Source organism: Anomalospiza imberbis, chromosome 7 (genome assembly GCF_031753505.1).
Source record: "Anomalospiza imberbis isolate Cuckoo-Finch-1a 21T00152 chromosome 7, ASM3175350v1, whole genome shotgun sequence".
Lineage (NCBI taxonomy): Eukaryota > Metazoa > Chordata > Aves > Passeriformes > Viduidae > Anomalospiza > Anomalospiza imberbis.
Genome location: NC_089687.1, coordinates 1,084,632 through 1,105,157, shown reverse-complemented (window position 1 = coordinate 1,105,157; position 20,526 = coordinate 1,084,632). Strand labels below are relative to the sequence as shown.

General features: G+C 55.7%; 1 protein-coding gene across 1 annotated transcript in view; it reads left to right on the top strand.

Moving 5' to 3' along the window:
- Nucleotides 1-20,316, top strand: part of KCNJ3 (potassium inwardly rectifying channel subfamily J member 3) — a 30,848-nt gene extending 10,532 nt beyond the window's left edge. Inside the window, exon 3 of the mRNA XM_068195083.1 lies at nt 19,717-20,316. Within this exon, the coding sequence (XP_068051184.1) occupies nt 19,717-20,303 (587 nt within the window). The 3' untranslated portion in view covers nt 20,304-20,316. The remainder of the gene's footprint in view (nt 1-19,716) is intronic.
- The last annotated feature ends 210 nt before the right edge of the window (nt 20,317-20,526 follow it).

Here is a 20,526-nt window from a genome sequence, read left to right as displayed (position 1 = left end):
GGAATTCTGGAACCACAGGAAGGGTTCTCTCAGATCCATGGGGGTGAGCTCAGAATGCAGCAACTTGAGGGAACAAAAAGCTGGGACAGATCTGAAAATTACCAAGATCCCTTTAATTCCATTTAAAATGGGATTTTTTTTGGATGTCTGTTCTGAGGGTCAGTGAGAAACCTCAACACAAATTCATCAACTTTAAAGGTGGAACATAAAATATGGGAGTTCTGGAATGGTTTGGGTTGTAAGGGACCTTTAAAAGTCAATTTATTTGTGTTTTTTTTTTGTCTTTCCATTCAGATTTTGGGAATTTTTTTTTTTTTTGTGTTGGATGGGAGGGCGACAGGAAAGGAGGATTCAGCACTTCACGTATTGACAGTAGCTTTAAACTGCATTTCTTTTATTTTGAATATTTTTAAGCACAGCCTGAGCATGATAAAACATTCCTTTAAAGCTCTCGGGGCTGAACATCCCGCAGATTTTTTCCCAGTGCTGCCGTTATAGGAAATCTGTCGGTAGAAAATCCAATATTTTCTGATCATGTGGACAAACACGTTTGGCCCTGGCAGAGCCGGGGTTTCCTGGCATTGGGACCTTCAGCCCCAGCTTCCTTCTGCCCCCCCGGAGCTGCTGGAAAAGGGGGAAAAGGGATTTTTTAAAGCTGAGGAAAAGGTGGAATGTGCTGGGAAAATGCAGGGAAGTGTCTGGGGGGAGAGGAGAGTTTGGTAACAACAAATCCCTGGAGGTGCCCCAGGCCAGGCTGGAGCCCTGGCACGGTGGGAGGTGTCCCTGCCATGGCAGGGCTGGAGTGGGATGGGGTTTAGGGCCTCTCCCAATCCAGAGCAGTCTGGGATCCTGGGATCCATCCCTTACATAACTTTTATCTTGGATAACGCTCCCTCCTCCTGCCTGAGGCAGCAGTTCCCCAAGTCCCCCATTTCCCTGCATCAGGCCTTCCTGCTCCCCCCTTTTCTCTCCGAGATCTCTTTGGAGGTCCAGGAGAGAAAACTGGGAGTGATTTTGACCCGGAGCTGGGCAGGAGCTTCCCCTTTCCCTTTTCCCCTTTTCCCCTTTTTTCCCCTTTTTTCCCCCTTTTCCCCCCCTTTTCCCCCCCTTTTCCCCCCCTTTTCCCCCCCTTTTCCCCCCCTTTTCCCCCCCTTTTCCCCCTTTTTTCCCCCTTTTTTCCCCCTTTTTTCCCCCTTTTTTCCCCCTTTTTTCCCCCTTTTTTCCCCCTTTTTCCCCCCTTTTCCCCCTTTTTTCCCCCTTTTCCCCCCCCCTTTTCCCCCCCCCTTTTCCCCCCCCCTTTTCCCCCCCCCTTTTCCCCCCCCCTTTTTCCCCCCCCTTTTTCCCCCCCCTTTTTCCCCCCCCTTTTTCCCCCCCCTTTTTCCCCCCCCTTTTTCCCCCCCCTTTTTCCCCCCCCTTTTTCCCCCCCCCTTTTTCCCCCCCCCTTTTCCCCCCCCTTTTTCCCCCCTTTTTTCCCCCCCCTTTTTCCCCCCCCTTTTTCCCCCCCCTTTTCCCCCCCCCTTTTTCCCCCCCCTTTTCCCCCCCCCTTTTTCCCCCCCTTTTTCCCCCCCTTTTTCCCCCCCTTTTTTCCCCCCTTTTTCCCCCCTTTTTTCCCCCCCTTTTTCCCCCCTTTTTCCCCCCTTTTTCTCCCCCTTTTTTCCCCCTTTTTTCCCCCTTTTTTCCCCCTTTTTTCCCCTTTTTTTCCCCCTTTTTTCCCCCTTTTTTTCTCCCTTTTTTTTCCCCCCTTTTTTTTTTCCCCCTTTTTTTTTCCCTTTTTTTTTCCCCTTTTTTTTTTTTCCCTTTTTTTTTCCCCCTTTTTTTTTCCCCTCCCCCTTTTTTCCCCTCCCCTTTTTTCCCTTCCCCTTTTTTCCCTTCCCCTTTTTTCCCTTCCCCTTTTTTCCCTTCCCCTTTTTTCCCTTCTCCCTTCCCCTTTCCCTTCCCCTTTCCCCTGTTCCCCTTTTCCCTTTCCCTGTGGATGATCCCAGTGAGCGGTGCCTGAGCTGAAATCAGCTCTGCCAGAATTCCCTGCTCACGCTCCATCAAGCAGAATTCCTTCTGCCTGAGCAGCTCCTCGTGCTGCTCCCGCAGCAGGCTCTGGAGCAGCAGGCTCCCCGTGGAGCCCGTTTTTCCAGGGATTACTGTGGCAGCCTGAGCAGGAGCCATCGTTTTGGGAGCACCAAAACTCCATCTCTGCCATGGATCTGCACCTGCTGCCAGGAATGGGGAGGTAGAGCAGGGAAAAGGGGAATATCCAGCTCCTGTGGGAGCTGTCCTGCTGCAGCTGGAGAAGGGGTTTGGGAACGCTGGGGTGGGGAAGGGGAAGGCAGAGGGCTGGAATTTTTCCTGGAGTGCTGGGATGTGGAGATGCTGCTGGCTAAATATAGCCCCAGACTGCTCCTCCTGGAGAAATTCGTGGACAGATAAAACCCTGCACTGCTCCAATGGTGCTGACTCACAGGATCCTGGAATGGTTTGGGATGGAAGAACCTTAAATCCCATCCCATTCCATGGGCAGGGACACCTCCCACTATTCCAGGTCATCCAGCCTGGCCTTGGTCACTTTCCAGGGATCCAGGGGCAGCCCCAGTTTCTCTGGGAATGTGTGCCAGGGCCTCCCCACCCTCCAGACAGGAATTCCTTCCCAATATCCCACCTAAATCAACTTAAATCCTTCCATTTAAAGCCATTCCCTCCTGTCCTTTTCAGGCAGTGGCTCCTTGAATCCTCCATTATATTGAAATCCGAGCCATTTTTTCTCTGTAGGCAACTTCTTCCCACTCCTTGTTTACCTCCTGGATCCTCTGGCAGTGCAGCTTTCCCTGGATATTTGCCCTCGGTGAATTATGGATGCTGCTGTCTGAGGTTTCTGTCAGCAGCCCACTGATCCCTCCTCAGTATTATTTACTTATTGTTTCAATAAAAATCTGCAGCGGGGCCCGTGCCTCGGGCAGATGTGCTGCTCCAATCCTGCCAGGAATGCCCAGCTGGCTTTTCCATGGATACCTGCTCCTTGGCCTGGATGCTTTGGTGTTTGTTATTCTTCATTTCCAGCCCTGCACAACGGGGGGGTGTTAAACATTCCAGCTCCCCCCCAGCTGCTTCCTCATGGGCTCGCTCTCCTGAGGGATCAGGCTTGGGAATGGCCCTAGGTGGCTCCAGGGGAGGTTTAGGTTGGATAATTGGGAACATTTCTTCATGGCTAGGGCTGTCCAGGCCTGGCACAGAGTCCCCATCCCTGGGGGGTTTCACAGCCCTGTGGATGTGGCACTGGGGACGTGGGGCAGTGCTGGCCTGGGGGTGGTTGGACTCGATGCTCTGAGAGGCTTTTCCAGCCTGAACCCTTCTGGAATTCCAGGATTCCAGCTGAAGTGGCCTTCCCAGGGCAGCGGCTGCAATCCCTGAGCAGCCACACATGACGTCTCCTTTTGGAGAGGCACAAACCCCCGAGCTCTCCTCGTGGTGAACTCTGGTTTCTTCTGCATTTGAGCGTTTTGAACCCCTGGAATTCTCTGGGAAGCGGGATGTGCTGTGGGGCAAGGAGCACAAAGAAATCCCTGCAGGGATGGGGACTCCACCTGAGCACTTTTCCATGGAGGAATTTCCCCAAAATCCACCCTGGGCTCCCCTGGGCCAGCCTGAGGCCGTTCCCTCTCCTCCTGTCCCTGTTCCCTGGGAGCAGAGCCCGACCCCCCCGGCTGTCCCCTCCTGGCAGGGAATTCCAGAGAGGGAAAAGATCCCTGGGGATCCTCCTTTGCTCCAGGCTGAGCCCCTTCCCAGCTCCCTCAGGAATTCTGCAGCCCCTTCCCAGCTCCCTCAGGAATTCTGCAGCCCCTTCCCAGCTCCCTTAGGAATTCTCCATCCCCTTTCCCAGCTCCCTCAGGAATTCTGCATCCCTTCCCAGCTCCCTCAGGAATTCTCCATCCCCTTCCCAGCTCCTTCAGGAATTCTGCAGCCCCTTCCCAGCTCCCTCAGGAATTCTCCAGCCCTTCCCAGCTCCCTCAGGAATTCTCCATCCCCTTCCCAGCTCCCTCAGGAATTCTGCAGCCCCTTCCCAGCTCCCTCGGGAATTCTCCAGCCCTTCCCAGCTCCCTCGGGCTTTGTCCCAGCCTGCTGTAGGCTCCTGGGGAGATTTTCAGGTGAGGTTGAAGGGAAAGGCGCTGGTTTAGCTCCTGGTGTGTTACACAACCCAAGCTGCACCCAGCTCAGTGATGATAAAAGTGCTTGGCAGGAGAAGGGGGAGAGGCCTGGTGAGAGGCTACAAGGCTGGGACATTCCGGGAGAGTCATCCAAGGCGTCAGGAGGAATTGGGAATCCATGGAGGGGAAAGCTGTGCTCGGGCTGGAGAGAGCCTGGAGGGCTGGGGGCTCCTCCTGCCTCCCTTCCCTGTGCCCTGGGCTGGGTGTGGGGGGGTTTTGGGGTTTGTGAGGTTTTGGGGTTTGGGGAGCAGGGGCAGGAGGAAGGGGTGGGGGCTGCAGCCCTGCCCAGTCCTGGCTGATCCCAGCCCCTTTCCTGGGGGATGGAGACAAAGGCTGCCCCTTTTTGCTGAGCACTGAGCTGCCCTTGGGGGCAGCCTGGGAAGGTCATGGTGCCGAGTTCATCCGGGAGTCCAGAGGAAGCCCATGAGTGACCCTGAGGGGCTTCCCAAGGCTTGGAGCTGTGTGTGCCATTCCAGCCCTGGGAGAGGCTCTGGGGATGCTGAGAGCAGCTCCCTCCTCTAATTGCACTGTTTATTACAGGCTCCTTGTCCTTGTTTTCCAGCCTCAGTGACTCTCTGGAGCTCCTGGGCACATGGAGCAGAGATGAGCAAACCCCAGAGCTCCCAGCAGAGGCCCAGCCCTGTGCTGGGAGTGCTGGGGATGAACCCCCAGGATTTCACACCAAATCTGGGACGGGGCTGCAGGAGCAGGGCACTGGGTCAGGGTGTCCAGGTGCCTCTGGAGTCTGGGACCTGTAGAAAAGGGGGATTGTGCCCCTCTGCCCCCGTGCTCAGGTGAGACCCCACCTGCAGAGCTGCCCCAGCCCTGGGCTCTGACATCAGAGGGACCTGGAGCTGCTGGAGAGAGCCCAGAGGAGCCACGAGCTGCTCCAGGGCTGGAGCCCCTCTGGAGCCAGGCTGGGAGAGCTGGGAATGTTCCCCTGGAGAAGGGAAGGCTCCAGGCAGAGCTCAGAGCCCTGGGAATGTTCCCCTGGAGAAGGGAAGGCTCCAGGCAGAGCTCAGAGCCCCGGGAATGTTCCCCTGGAGAAGGGAAGGCTCCAGGCAGAGCTCAGAGCCCTGGGAATGTTCCCCTGGAGAAGGGAAGGCTCCAGGCAGAGCTCAGAGCCCTGGGAATGTTCCCCTGGAGAAGGGAAGGCTCCAGGCAGAGCTCAGAGCCCTGGGAATGTTCCCCTGGAGAAGGGAAGGATCCAGGCAGAGCTCAGAGCCCTGGGAATGTTCCCCTGGAGAAGGGAAGGCTCCAGGCAGAGCTCAGAGCCCTGGGAATGTTCCCCTGGAGAAGGGAAGGCTCCAGGCAGAGCTCAGAGCCCTGGGAATGTTCCCCTGGAGAAGGGAAGGCTCCAGGCAGAGCTCAGAGCCCCTTGCAGGGCCTGAAGGGCTCCAGGAGAGCTGGAGAGGGACTGGGGACAAGGGATGGAGGGACAGGACCCAGGGAATGGCTCCCACTGCCAGAGGGCAGGGATGGGTGGGAGATTGGGAACTGGGAATTCCTGGCTGGCAGGGAGGAGAGGCCCTGGCACAGGGTGCCCAGAAGAGCTGTGGCTGCCCCTGCATTCAGCACTGGCAGGATTAAAAAAACAGCAAAGAAACACAGAGCTGTGCCCCCAGACAGGAAGATGCTCCATGGAAATGCCCCAGGTGGGAAAATGCTCAGTTCATCTGGAGATTCAGTGACTGTGGGGCAGAGCTGGGTCAGCCCTTACCTGTGTGAGGCTGTGGCCAGCCTGGGCTGGAATCACCCTCTGCTGATCCAGCTCCTGGATCTGCTCCGTGCCTCTGCCCTGCCCCTCCTGCTGGAATTCCTGCCGTTGTTATGGATTTATTCCATTTATTGCCTACAAGGATTTGTTCTGCTCAGGCTTTGTCAGAAAGGATAATGATTCAAGGAGCCACTGGGTGACAAGGAGCAGAGGGAATGGCTTTAAACTGAAGGATTGGGGTTGATTTAGATGGGATATTGGGAAGGAATTCCTGGCTGGGGGGGTGGGCAGGCCCTGGCACGGGGTGCCCAGAGCAGCTGTGGCTGCCCCTGGATCCCTGGCAGTGCCCAAGGCCAGGCTGGAGCAGCCTGGGGCAGTGGGAGGTGTCCCTGCCACGGCAGGGGTGGGATGGGATGGGATTTAGGGTTCCTTCCCAACCCATGCCGTGTTCTGGGATTCGTGGCAGTGATGACTTTGGGATGCTGCGAGGTCCCAGAGCTGCTCTGGGGTGAGACAGGCACCCCAGTCCCCTCAGGAATCACCTCCTGCTCCACTGGGACAGGTCTGGGGAAAGACAAGCCGGAGGTGCAGAGATGAATGGAGCCGGAGCCAATTCTCAGCAATTTTCCTGCTGAGATTTCCTCTCCTCGTTAAGATATTGATCTGTGGCTGCAGGCACTTCCCTCAGGACACAGCTCCGGGATAAATAACCCGGGACAGGCAGCACTGATTGTGATTCAGGAGCTGGGACGGCTCCGTGGCCCAGGGAGGGGTCTCTCCATCCTCCTGCTCTCTGTCCTGGGTGTGGCTTCCCCCGGGATCTGCCGTGGGCTGCAGGTGGGCTGGTTGTGGCTTCTGGAATGTTTTTGGGATCGGTGTAACCGAGAATCACAACGTGTTCAAATTTAAAATATGTTCATGTTTAAATATAAAATATGGTGTCGGTCAAGGGCAGTAAAGATCAGGGAATCACAGGATCATGGAATGGTTTGGGTGGGAAGGGACATTAAAGCTCATCCAGTGCCACCCCTGCCATGGCAGGGACACCTCCCACTGTCCCAGGCTGCTCCAAGCCCTGTCCAGCCTGGCCTTGGCCACTGCCAGGGATCCAGTACAGCCACAGCTGCTCTGGAATTCCAGCCCAGCCCCTGGCCACCCTCCCAGGCAGGAATTCCTTCCCAGTGTCCCGTCTGACCCTGGGCTGGGTGACAAGGCGGGGGTCGGGCACAGGTTGACCTCAGAGGGCTTTTCCAGCCTCGGGATCCTGGGCTTCTGGCTGTGTGATGTCCTGGATCCTGTGCTTGGCTCAGCAGCAGCTGTGGGGCTGTGCTCCGAGTCCCAGATCAAAGCCCTTCCCGGAGCTCTCCCAGCTCCCACACTCACATCCCTGTGAATGATCCATCCCTTTTCCCTTCGTGTTCCACAGCGTTACCCTTCCCATCGTTTTTTCCCGTGCTGCTGAGCACATTCCCAGTGTCCCCCTGGAGCCTTTCCTGCTCCTGCTTGTGCTGCAGACACTTTAAATTCCCGGGGCACGGAGCTGGGGATGGAATTTCCCCCCGTGGAACGCTGCTGACTCCGTGTGATGGAGGAGCTGGGATTTATATTTCATATTCCCCTCGATTTCCCTGCCCGTGGCTGCTCCTCCCAGTGCTGCTCAGCAGCCAGACCCAGGCAGGGCTGGAAAACTTGGAAAAACTCATGGAGTGCTTTGGGCCAAGGACCTCAGCCAGGAAAAAAAGGGGATTTTGGATTTTCCCTTCTTTTTTTTTTTTTTTTTTTTTTTTTTTTTTTTTTACCTGGAAGAGGCTATGAATTTAAAAGCTGCATGAAGAACATGTCTGGAGTTGTGGCTTGGGCCATGATGCCCATGAAAGCATCCCTGATTTCCACAGTAGATGGGATATTGGGAAGGAATTCCTGGCTCTGAGGATGCTGAAGCCCTGGAATAGAATTCCCAGGGAAGCTGTGGCTGCTCCCGGATCCCTGGCAGTGTCCAGGGCCGGGCTGGAGCAGCCTGGCACAGTGGGAGGTGTCCCTGCCGTGGCAGGGGTGGTTGGGATGGGGTTTGAGGTCCCTCCCCACCCAGCCCATGCTGGATTCAAGTCGGTGTGTCCCCAGGAGCAGTGCTCAGGGAATGCCATTCCCTGGGTGCTGGGGCGCCGAGGCTGAGCTCACCTGGTAATTAATTCATCAGCAGAACTGCCTGGAATTAGTGCTCTGCTCCGAGAGAGGCTCCTAATTGGGAGTTAATGGCTCATTAGCGCTGAGCAGATCAGCCTGAGAACCCCCACAACACAAACAAAGCAATCAGTGATTTTCAGGGAGTGGGATCCACCATCCCAGCGCTGCTGCTGTCCCTGGGAGCGCCGAGGTGGGGCTGGGCCAGGTGTGCTTTGGAGCAGCTGGCTTTGGGGGGCCCTGGGGGTGCTGCTGCCACGGGAATTCCCATTGGAATGCCCTTTGGGGGTGATGAAGGGCTGCGATGACGGGGTGGGGTGGCTGTGGCTTCCTGCTTTGGGGCCTCCTCCCTGTTCATCCCAAACTGGGAGTGATGGGGGTTGGAAAAAGTTGGGGGAAATGAGCAGCAGTGGCTCCTACCCAGAAAGGTTTAAGAATGTAAGCCACAGAATTTCAGGCTGGGTTGGGTGGGAAGGATCTCAGAGCCCATCCCAGTCCACCCCTGCCCCTTTCCTCTATCCCAGGGTGCACCAAGTCCTGCCCAGCCTGGCCTTGGACACTTCCAGAGATGACAAGGGGCTCCAGGTGGAATGGAGAGGGACCTGGGACAAGAAGTGATGGGGAATGGCTTCCCACTGCCAGAGGGCAGGGATGGATGGGATATTGGGAATTCCTGGCTGGGAGGGTGGGGCTGCCCTGGCACAGGTTATTCCATGGATGGCCCATCCCTGGAGGTGTCCAGTGCCAGGCTGGAGCAGCCTGGGACAGTGGCAGGTGTCCCCGGCCGTGGCAGGGCTGGAATGGGATGGGATTTAGGGTCCCTTCCCACCCAAACCAGGCTGGGATCCTGTGAAGGTGTGGCAGCACCTCTGCAGCCCAGCAGGATTTTCCCTGGAAGCAAAGCAGCGCCCTGGCCTGTGGGATGGGAAAAGGCAAAGAGCCCTGGCCAGAATTGCCAATGTCATCCATAGCGAGCTGCCTCTGAAACCTGCAGGAGATAAAAGGCATCGTTTTCCCTAAAATGGCAAAAATGCTCCAGACTCGGAGGCTTTTAAGCCAGCCTGGGGAGAGCTAAATCAGCACGAAGGGGATGGCAGGCAAGGCTTGGATGTAAAATTAGAAACCCCTGGCAGGCATGTGGGTATTCGTGCAGCTCAGGCTGGGATGTGGCAGATTGGATTGATCCTCCTGGGAATAACGAGCCTGCTGGATGGCAGCACATCCCCAGGGAAGTGGGCCCTAATTAAAATTAACCTTCCCTGACTGAGGGATGGGCTCGGCATCACCTCCCTCCCTCCTGCCCACGCTGCAGGAAATGATCTCCCTGTGCCACCCTCGGGTCTGAACCAGGCTGGGAGCCACAGGGAGGGAGCAGCATCCCACAGCTCTGAGCCTCGTCTGCCCCTGCTGCAGGAGCTGTGGGGGCTGTGGGATTCGGGATCCTCGCCCCAGGTGTGGTGGGATGTTGGCTCTCCTCCGGGAGAGCTTTGAGGATGCTGTGGATGGAGCAGCAGCTGGGAGACGTTGAGCACCTGGTGCTGCACCTGGCTCACGTGGGAGGGTCAGGAAAATATGTCCCCAAGAGGGAGAATCCAGCCTGGAATTGCTGAGGGTGTGGAGATGCTTTTTGGGAATTTTTTTCCTAGGGGAAAAGGTTTTCCAAGCTGGGGAGGTCCCAGTGAGGTCTCTGCTCGCTGCAGGGGAAGGGGGAACTGCCCCATCCCTGGGAGTGTTCCAGGCCAGGCTGGAGCAACCTGGGACAGTGGGAGGTGTCCCTGCCCGTGGCAGGGGCTGGGATGGGATGGGATTTACTGTCCTTCCCAACCCAAACCACCCTGGGAGTCCGTCATCCCACGATACTTGCATATATTTCTATCTGTGGCCCAGCAAGGAGCGTATGGGTTCCTGAGGAGCCTCCTGCAGCCCCAAATGCCAGCTGCCAGCCGTTCCCACAGGGCTGGCAGCACTGATCCTCCCTTTGCTGAGAGTCTGTGTGCTCCTGGTGTCAGGCAGGGAGTGCGTGCCAGCCGCCCCTGGTGCCACAATCCGTGTTTGGTTCAGGGGAGGAGGTTGGAGCTGTGCACGGCTCTGAAGGACGTGGCAGGAGCTGTTCCAGCCGGGGAGATGCTGGGAATGGCAGCTGGGATGGTCCCAGTGCCAGACAGATGGGTGCAGGTGAGGAGCTGGAAAAGCTGCTGGAGCACAGCCTCAGCAGCTCTCTGGGCACAGAGGAGCAGAAGGATCCCTCAGAGCAGGAGGCTGGGGGTTGCCAGGGCTGCAGGGGCAGTGATCCCTTTTGCAGGCTCTGGGGTCCTCCCCTGGGATACCCTGGCAGCACGGGAGTGCAGTCCGTGTTCTCCAGGAGTTCAGATGTTGGGGGATACTGATTTGTAAACACTGGTTTTAAATGTGAGGGGATGATGAGTGAGGGTTGCATAGAATTGTGGAGTATCAGAGCTGGAAGGGAGCCGCAGGATCATGGATCCAGCCCCTGGCCCTGCACAGACACCCCAGAATCCCACCCTGGGCACCCCTGGGAGCAGTGTCCAAACCCTCCTGGAGCTCTTGGGAATGTGCCCATTCCCTGGGGAGCCTGGGCAGTGCCAGCACCCTCTGGGGGAAGAGCCTCTCCCTGATCTCCATCCCAGCCCCCTCTGGCACGGCTCTGGCTGTTTTCCCTCTCCCATGATGGAGCTGGGGGGGGTCTCCCCTTGAATTCCATGGCCAAGCTGAGGCTGCAGGCGAGGAGCAGGAATCGCAGAGCAGCTGTGTTGGAAGCAGTTCTGGGCGTGAACTGATGGCCTCAAAACGTTCAATGTTTTAAGAGACCCAACAAATCAATCCCTGTGTTCAACCAGCGGCACTAAATCCCGAGAGGTTATTCCAAACACAGCCCCGTGCTGCCTGCTGTAAATCATGGAATCCCAGGCTGGTTTGGGTGGAAAGGACCCTAAAGCTCCTCCAGGTGTCAGGGACACCTTCCCCTATCCAAGCCCCGTCCAACCTTGGACACTTCCAGGCATGGGGATTCCACAACTTCTCTGGACAATCCGAGGCCGATGATCCCTCTCTGTACCAACCCTGACGTTGGTACAGATTATTTTCAGCTCAGAAAGTGGCTGCTGACTTTCTGTTCTGTTTAAATCAGTCTCCCAGCCATCCTGTTTCCATGGGGTGGCTGCAGGCAGGGATGCTGGCGTGGAGCAGCTCTCCCTCTGGCAGCACTCGGGGAACATCCCCAGATCCTGGAGGCGAGGAATGCTCTGCCTGTGTGGCCCCGTGTCCACCCCAGTAAATTGTCCCTTTCCACGTGAAGAGAGCTGGATTTTCCATCCAGGAAGGCGTCTCTGGATCCCTCAGGGTGTTTTTGGGGCTGCAGAGGGAAGCTCTATTTTGGTGCTGAGCCCATATGGCCGGGTGGGTGTTTGGAGGAGTGGCTGTGAGAGGGGAGGGGAGGGCTGGGCCCAGCCTCACAATGCAAATGTTCTCATCTGGGGAGCAGAAATCATTGTAAATATATTTTTTTTTCCCCCTTTTCTCAATCTTTTCCCCAGACTTCCCTCAGGTGTTGCTCTGACCTCCACCAGTCTCCTGGGATTTAACAGAATGTCATTTCTCCCCGTGGCTCTTCCCCATCATTCCCAACATTGAGCTGCAAATGGGTCCCCTCATTTCCAGCTGCACTTTGGAGCCCAAATTCCATGAAAAGCAGAACCAGCTCTTTTTTTTTTTTTTTTTTTTTTAGGAAAATCCCTTTGAGACCATGGAGTCCAACCATTCCCAGACTGCCCGGGCCACCACAGCCCCACGTCCCCACATCCGCAGGGCTTTGGAATTCCTCCAGGGATGGGGGCAGCCCTTTCCATGAAGGAGTTTTCTCCTGGCACAGGTTCCCAGAGCAGCTGTGGCTGTCCTGGATCCCTGGCAGTGTCCCAGGCCAGGCTGGACAGTTCTTGGAGCAGCCTGGGACAGTGGAAGGTGTTCCTGCCCCTGGCAGGAGTGGAATGGGATGATCCTTAATTCCTCTTCCAACCCACACCAGTCTGGGATTCTCTGTTCAGCACAAGGAATGTTTTCATAGGGCTGTGCTGTCAGGAAAAATCTGGGAATACTTGGGGCTGATGGGAGCTCTGGAGAGCACCCGCTGTGTTTTTCCAGGGCATGGATTCCAGTTTTCATCCAAAGCCCATTCACCCGTGTCCCCAGCTGCCTGGGAATGTTCCCACCCAAGGAGAGGGGATCCACTGCCACCGCTCCTCCCTCCATCCCTTTTCCCCCCTGCCCTTCCCGCTGCTCCCTAGCAGGGGCTGCGTGGAGCAGGGAGGGCAGTGCTGCCCTTCTGGTGCTGCTGAGTCAGTCCCAGCCGGGTGGGAGGGGAGTGATGCAGTCCTGGCGAGGTGGCAGATGGCTCTGGCAAAGGAACCTGCTCCAAGGAAGGAGCTGCAGGGGCTGGGATCGGCCCTGACGCATTCCGGCCGTAGGGAGGAGGAACGGAGCGGAGCCTGGGGTTGGGATTAAAAAAAAAAAAATAAAAGCAGGAGAGGATAAAAATAGCAGGGCAGATTCTCAGCCAGGATTAATTATTGCGTGGAATGTGTGTTATTGCATGGAATGTTTGATCCAGATAACTGCTCCTGCCTCTGCTTTTCCTAAAGGATGGACAGCCCTGCTCCAGGCCTGGAGGGGCAGCCCTGGAGGCTGCCAAACTCTCATTTTCCCCTTTGTTTTTGGTACAAAAAAAAGGAGGTTCCTCACCTGATGGCAGCCCCTTGCATGACTGGATGTGGGAGCAGGAGCAGGATGTGCTTTCCTGTGCTGATTCCGTGGGATTTTGGAAACCAGCCGTGATTTGGGCTAAGGGTGGTCCTGGCAAACACCGGGATGAGCTGCTGAGGATGCCAGGGAAATCTGAGGGTGTGAAGATTAAAAAGTGCCCCTGGAAGAGGCCTGGCTGATAAGGAAAATACCTTTGGTGTCATGGCTCTGTTTAAATGTCAGGACTGCTCTGGGAGGACAGTGGGAATAATGCAGGGGGTATTTATGGAATGGAGATAAACAACGTGGCTGAATTGAGGAGCAGGGCAGGAGCCTGGATTGGTCCTCAGGGTGAGGAGAAATGAAGGGTTTGGGATAAAACCATGTCTGACTGACAGGAGCGTGGTCTGGAGCCACGGGAGCGTGGGATCGTGGAACGGTTGGGGTTGGAAGGGATCTTCGAGATCCTCTTGGTTCCCTTTTGCACACAGACGTCGTGTGTTAAATCTGTGTGTGCTGGAATTCCCAGGGATTCAAATTCCCAGAGCAGCTGTGCCTGCCCCTGGATCCCTGGAAGTGACCAAGACCAGGCTGGACAGGGCTTGGAGGACCCTGGGATAATGAAAGGTGTCCCTGCCCATGGGTTGGAATTAGGTGGTCTTTAATCATCTTCCAACCCAGATCATTCTGGGATTCCGTGGTATTTTCATGGGTTCATAAAGGGTTTTTGTGGTTGGTACCTTCAGGACATATTTTTTCCTCCATTTCAGGAAACGCTGGGGTTTTTTTCTCTTTAACCAAAATGGGGTTTTATGGAAAAATTGCCTACCCACCCTCCCAGCCAGGAATTCCCAACCTCCCACCCATCCCTGCCCTCTGGCAGTGGGAGCCATTCCCTGGGTCCTGTCCCTCCATCCCTTGTCCCCAGTCCCTCTCCAGCTCTCCTGGAGCCCTTCAGGCCCTGCCAGGGGCTCTGAGCTCTGCCTGGAGCCTTCCCTTCTCCAGGGGAACATTCCCAGGGCTCTGAGCTCTGCCCGGAGCCTTCCCTTCTCCAGGGGAACATTCCCGGGGCTCTGAGCTCTGCCTGGAGCCTTCCCTTCTCCAGGGGAACATTCCCAGGGCTCTGAGCTCTGCCTGGAGCCTTCCCTTCTCCAGGGGAACATTCCCAGGGCTCTGAGCTCTGCCTGGAGCCTTCCCTTCTCCAGGGGAACATTCCCAGGGCTCTGAGCTCTGCCCGGAGCCTTCCCTTCTCCAGGGGAACATTCCCAGGGCTCTGAGCTCTGCCTGGATCCTTCCCTCCCCCAGGGGAACATTCCCAGCTCCCTGGCCCCGGATTGCCAGAACATTCTGGCGCACTCAAGCCGTCATTGCTTTCATCAAGGACCAGCCTTGCGATGGTGCTGGGGAAACGTTCGTGCCAAAAATAGCTCTGGCTGCTCCTGCCGGGGAGTTGGAGGTGCTGGAGCTGCAGCCCCACGCTCTGGCTGTGCTGCACAGGAGCCCTCCTGGCAGGCTGTGCCTTTCCCAGCCTGGCAGCTGCACTGCCATGGAAAAGCAGTGCAGGGGCACAGGGAGAGCCTGGCAGCTCTGGGGGCCGGGCCCCGCTTGTGCCCCCGTTTTCTGGCTGATTGCAGAGCTCAGCCCTCGGTCACCGCTCCAGATGTGAACATCAGGACATCCCCTTTATCAGCTGTCCCGTTTATCGGTTTTCCTTGGATAAGTGGGATGAAGCAGCTGCTGTCCCTGTATTTGGGGCGAGGCTGCGGCTGCTCCTGGATCCCTGGAAGCGTCCAGGGCCAGGCTTGGAGCAGCCTGGGATGGTGTCGCTGCGCACGGCAGGGGTGGAATGGGCTGATCCTTGGTTTCCCCTCTGACCCAAACCATCCCAAGATCCATCATTTCCTCTGCACTCCTGGGAGAGGAGAGGCTGCTGTGGGAATCCTTTTCCCTGCAGCAGCAAATGCTCCCTCAGTCCTACAAGAGCAGAGGGCGAGCGCTGTGTGTCTTTGTATCAATCGGGCTTCACTCTTCCCTTCATGGGCCTTGAATTACCACGCTGAATCAGCTCAGTTATCAGAAACTCATCAAACTTTGCTCTGTGATTAATTTTTAACTGGTATTTTGGAGGTTCTACAGGTAAACTGCAGGTTTAAGGCAGATCATCCCCCCAAAATGCACAGGGAGGAGCCCCTGGCTCAGCTCTGAGGGTTTTAACCTGCAGGGCAGGAGCTCTTCCTAAGGAAAAAGGTAAAAGCCTGACAAAAAGAAGGATATTTGTGCATTTTGGCCAGGAATTCCTGCTGGAGATGCCTCTTCCTCCCAATCCTAGGTCACAGAGGTGCCCTTTTTGTGGCCGTTGGGACCCTGTGATGCTGAGTCGCTGCAATTCCCAATTAATTCCCTCTTTCCCCACGGATGAGGATGAACTTTTCCCCATTGGGAAGGACACCCGGTGTCCTTGTGTCCATCAAACTGCATTCCAACGGCTGAAGGTGACATTTCTGGCATTCCTTTGGAGAGGGAAAAGAGCCAAGGAACCTTTGGGTGCCAGAATTGCTTCTGAGGCCTCTCCCAGGGCAGGGGGGGCTGTTAGAAGCTGATTAATGATCCGTGATTTCCCAGGCAGCGGCCAAGCTCGGGAATCAAATGGGATAAATAACAGGGCTGGGGTTCTTTTCAAGGCAATTTATGGTGAGCTCTAGAAAACAGCCGGCTCCATCTGGGCCCTTTGGAAATTTGGAAGTAATTGGAGGATTATTAGAGGGTGGAATTAGTCAAAGCATTTATTTACGGCTTTTTTTTTTTCTTTTTTTTTTTTTTTTTTTGGCCTCCATCTGCCCCCTCATTAATCCGGGAATGCAGCTCTGAGCTGGGCTGACAGCAAGTCACAGAATCATGGAATGGCTTGCATTGGAAGGGAAATTAAGGATCGTCCTTAACTGGAGGGTTGGGACACCTTCCACGATCCCAGGTTGCTCCAAGCCCCATCCAAGTGGCCTTGGACACTTTTAGGGATGGGGCAGCCACAGCTCCTCTGGATTCCCCATCTGCACAAAAAGCATTCCCTGGTTTTGAAGCGGTGGAGAGGGGTTTTCTCGGATATTTTGGGATATTTCTGCTGGAATTGTTGTACCTGCTCAGGTGGGATTTGTGTGCAGGCAGGGCTTGGCTGGTTCCCAGCTCCCAGAGCCCTCGGTGAGGGAGGCTGAGCTGGGAGCAGGGAACAGAACGCTCGAAAGCCTTTTCCTTTGACAAACGGCTGCTTAATTCCATAATAAATAATTCCACTGCAGGCAGCCTGTTTGCTCCCAAGCTGGAGCTGGGAATTTATCCTGCAAATGGATGTTAATTGTGGGGAGGACTTGGGCAGAGGGGAGCAGGCCCATGATCGGGGTGGAGGTGTGAGAGCAGGTCCAGCTGAGGGGGAAAAAGCTCAAAAAATGAAAACCCTTCCAATGCCAACAGCAGGAACAGAAAACTGGGAGCCAGAAGGAAGGGGTATCCATGAGCAAAATTCATGGAAAATGATCGTGGGGTGGTTATCAGAAGGGATGGCAGAGGTGGGGAGCACGCAACTGATCCTGCTCTTTCTGTGGGAAAACATGGAAATGCTCATGGATTTGGGGTTTGGTGATTTCTAGGAGGTGTGGTGGGGACACAGGTCCTGGTGTAGGATGGAGCCCCTCTGCTCTGGAGCCAGGCTGGGAGAGCTGGGAATGTTCCCCTGGAGAAGGGAAGGCTCCAGGCAGAGCTCAGAGCCCTGGGAATGTTCCCCTGGAGAGGAGAAGGCTCCAGGCAGAGCTCAGAGCCCTGGGAATGTTCCCCTGGAGAAGGGAAGGCTCCAGGCAGAGCTCAGAGCCCTGGGAATGTTCCCCTGGAGAAGGGAAGGCTCCAGGCAGAGCTCAGAGCCCTGGGAATGTTCCCCCGGAGAAGGGAAGGCTCCAGGCAGAGCTCAGAGCCCTGGGAATGTTCCCCTGGAGAAGGGAAGGCTCCAGGCAGAGCTCAGAGCCCCTCCAGGGCCTGAAGGGCTCCAGGAGAGCTGGAGAGGGACTGGGGACAAGGGATGGAGGGACAGGACCCAGGGAATGGCTCCCACTGCCAGAGGGCAGGGATGGGTGGGAGATTGGGAACTGGGAATTCCTGGCTGGGCTGGAATTCCCAGAGCAGCTGGAGCTGCCCTGGATCCCTTGGAAGTGCCCAAGGCCAGGCTGGAGCAGCCTGGGACAGTGGGAGGTGTCCCTGCCCATGGGATGGGATGGTTTTTAAGATCCCTTCCCACCCAAACCATTGTGGGATTCTGTTGTTGCTGGAATACAAGTGTGGAACAGCAGAGCAACACCTGAGAGCTCAGAGCTGGGGCTGAGGCGTTGCTCGGAGAACGAACACAAAGGAAAAGCTGGAAAACGCAGCGGAGCTGGAAGAAAAGCTGGGAATTGATTTCTTGTCCTGGCCATGGCAGCACCTCTCAGCACTGTCTGTTGGCTGACACGTGTTCCCAAGAATGTTGGGAATATTGGCTGCTGCTCTTCATCCTGAGAGGCTTTTAAATAATTTGTGCCCTTGGGTTTGTTGGGAGGGAGATAAATGGATCTGAAAGACAAAATATATTCCTGCAAATATTTTCCCCTTCCGTGAGCTGATGTGGGAATGAGACGGAATCTGCGGCTGATTTTCCCAAGATTCTGGTGATACCTTTCTCCATGGCAATAGTGGGTACAGAATTCCTCCTTGGAAAGCCTGCTGGGAGAGGCAGGAGCATGGGGCAGGAGGTGGAGCTAGCCCTTGGGACATTGCCATGGGACTGTCTGGGATGGGAATGCACACGGACAGGGGATGGGAATGCCGGTGCAGATGGGAATGGGCATGCGGGTGGATCTGGGTCTGGTGATGTGGATGCAGAAGGGGATGGGAATGTGGATGTGGATGCAGACACAGAAGGGGATGGGGATGGGAATGCAGATGCCGGCAGGGGTGCGGATGCAGAATGGGATGGGAATTTGAATGGGAATTTGGATGGGGATGGGAGTGTGGATGGATCTGGGTTTGAGATGTGGATGCAGAAGGGGATGGGGTGGGAATGCTGACAGGGATGGGAATGCAGATGTGGATATGGAAATAGCTGTGAATGGGAATTAGGATGGGAATGCAGATGGGTCTGGGCCTGGAGATGCGGATGCAGATGTAGAAGGGGATGGGAATGCAGATGTGGATGAGGATGCAGATGTGGATGGGCATACAGATGTGGATAGAGATTCAGAGGTGGAATCCCACGTTCAGTCCCTAAGGAGGTCCCAGTCAGAGTCAGGGCTGAGGCTCAGAAGGGGAAGCTCTGGGATCTGCTGGTGAAGCTGCTCCTGAGCAGCTGCAGAGCGAAGGGCACAGCTGGAAGAGGAACTCACTCAAATTGCCATTTCTCTCAGAATTGCAGGTTTTTCCTAAACCCTTTAGGAATGGGATTGCTTCCACTCCACTTCATAAAGAGGAGCACCCGGGGTCTGGGTGAAAATGCACTGGGAAGTACAAAATATGTCCTGGGTGAGGCTGCGGGCTGTGCTCCTGCAGATGTGAGGAGCAGCATCCTCTGCTGAAAACCCTGGATTCATGTTTTCCTCCCAAGAGATAAAGTGGGAAACAGAGTTTTGTCTTGTGATCAGCAGCAAAACCAGCACTGATTCCACCAGCAGGAGCATGGAGTGGGATAAACTGGAATTTTCCTGGCTGTGTGTCACATTCCATCCCTCTCCCCCTCGCTGCAGCCCTGCTGTTGTTTTTCCTGTGCCTTCCCAAGTTCCTTTCCTTTTCTCCTGGTTCCTGGTGAGCCAGGCAGGGGATGTGTTTGCAGAGGTGGATGGAGCTTCCTGAAATCCAAATGTCACATTTCCACTTGGCTGCGTGAGGAGCAAATGGCAGCGTAATTCTATTTGCAGATTTCTACAGAGAGTGCTTAAAAATAATAATGATGATGATGAAAAAAAGCAGGATTTGTTCTGGATGCCTCCAGCAACCCATGAGCATCACCTCCCTCTGATTCCCAGGGGTCACCAGGGTGGCAAGGTCTGGTGCTTGAGGGGAGTTTTCTCCACAGTGGGAGGAAGAGGAAGGGCAGTGTTGTGTCTCTTAGTCATGGATTTTATTCCCTGTTAATCTTTTGGAGCTGGATCCCAGCCTGGCAGCGATGGATGTGGGAGCAGATTGCTGGTGAGGCCTTTGAGGAGGAATAAATGTATTTTGTAGGACTTGCTGATGGCTTGGGATGTGCTGACGAGTGGCTGGTTTTGTGTGCGTTCATGGATATGAGGGAAATGTGGAATAACTTAGGAATACTTTAGGATCTGACGCGTTCCATTTGCCCTTACAGCTCCTGCTGCTTCAGCCCCGGGGTTCTCAGGTAGCCCTGGTGTCCCTTTGGCAGCAGCACCTTCACAAAGGGTCTGTAAATGTAGGTGGGAATTCCTCAGTTCTGCCCCTTCCGCTGAGGTTTCCCCTTTCCCCTTGGGAATGACAATTTAACAGCTGTGGAATCCTAAAATCATGGAATCCGTAGGGTTGGAAAAGACCTTTAAAGCCATCAAGTCCAACCATCAGGCCACTGTCCCCAGGTGTCACATCCACAGGGCTTTGAAATCCCTCCAGGGACGGGGACTCCACCACTGCCTTGGACAATCCTTTCCATGAAGGAATTTTCCTTAATATCCAACTAAACCTCCCCTGGTAAATCATTTCCTCCAAACAAGGGCAGGGCAATGCTTTTTTTTTTTTTTTTTAATACATTGAAACCCATAAAATCCATTTCGTGGAATTGCTCCAGGATTTCCGTGCACCCCCAATTTCCTGGGACTGATGGAAGCTTTTCCTCCCTTCTCCTTGCAGGGATGACGTGCCAAGCCAGGACATCCTACACGGAGGACGAGGTGCTGTGGGGCCATCGCTTCTTCCCGGTGATCTCCTTGGAGGAAGGGTTCTTCAAAGTGGATTATTCCCAGTTCCACGCCACGTTTGAGGTGCCCACCCCGCCCTACAGCGTGAAGGAGCAGGAGGAGATGCTCCTCATGTCCTCGCCCCTGATCCCGCCTGCCGTCAGCAACAGCAAGGAGAGGAACAACTCCGTGGAGTGCCTGGATGGGCTCGACGAGGTGGGCACAAAGCTGCCCTCAAAACTGCAGAAAATCACCGGGAGGGATGACTTCCCAAAAAAACTGCTCAGGATGAGCTCCACCACCTCAGAGAAGGCCTACAGCATGGGCGATTTGCCCATGAAACTCCAGCGCATCAGCTCGGTGCCCGGCAACTCCGAGGAGAAACTGGGCTCTAAGACCACGAAGATGATGTCGGATCCCATGAGCCAGTCGGTGGCAGAGCTGCCGCCCAAGCTGCAGAAGCTCTCGGGGGGCGGGGGGAGGATGGAGGGGAACCTCCCGCCCAAACTGCGCAAAATGAATTCCGACCGCTTCACATAACGCGCCGGGCCCGGGGCGATCCCACACGGCTGGGACTGCGAGGAGGGCAGCGGGGGCTGCCGGGGGCTCGGGGCCGCCCCGGAGCCGGGGTGGGCTCGGGGGAGCCGGGGTGGGCTCGGGGGAGCCGCGATGGACTCGGAGCTCCAGGAGGCGGGAGCGTCCCGCGGGATTCTGAGCGAGGGCCGCGTCCTTGGCATGTCCGATCCCAGCGCATGCGATAATA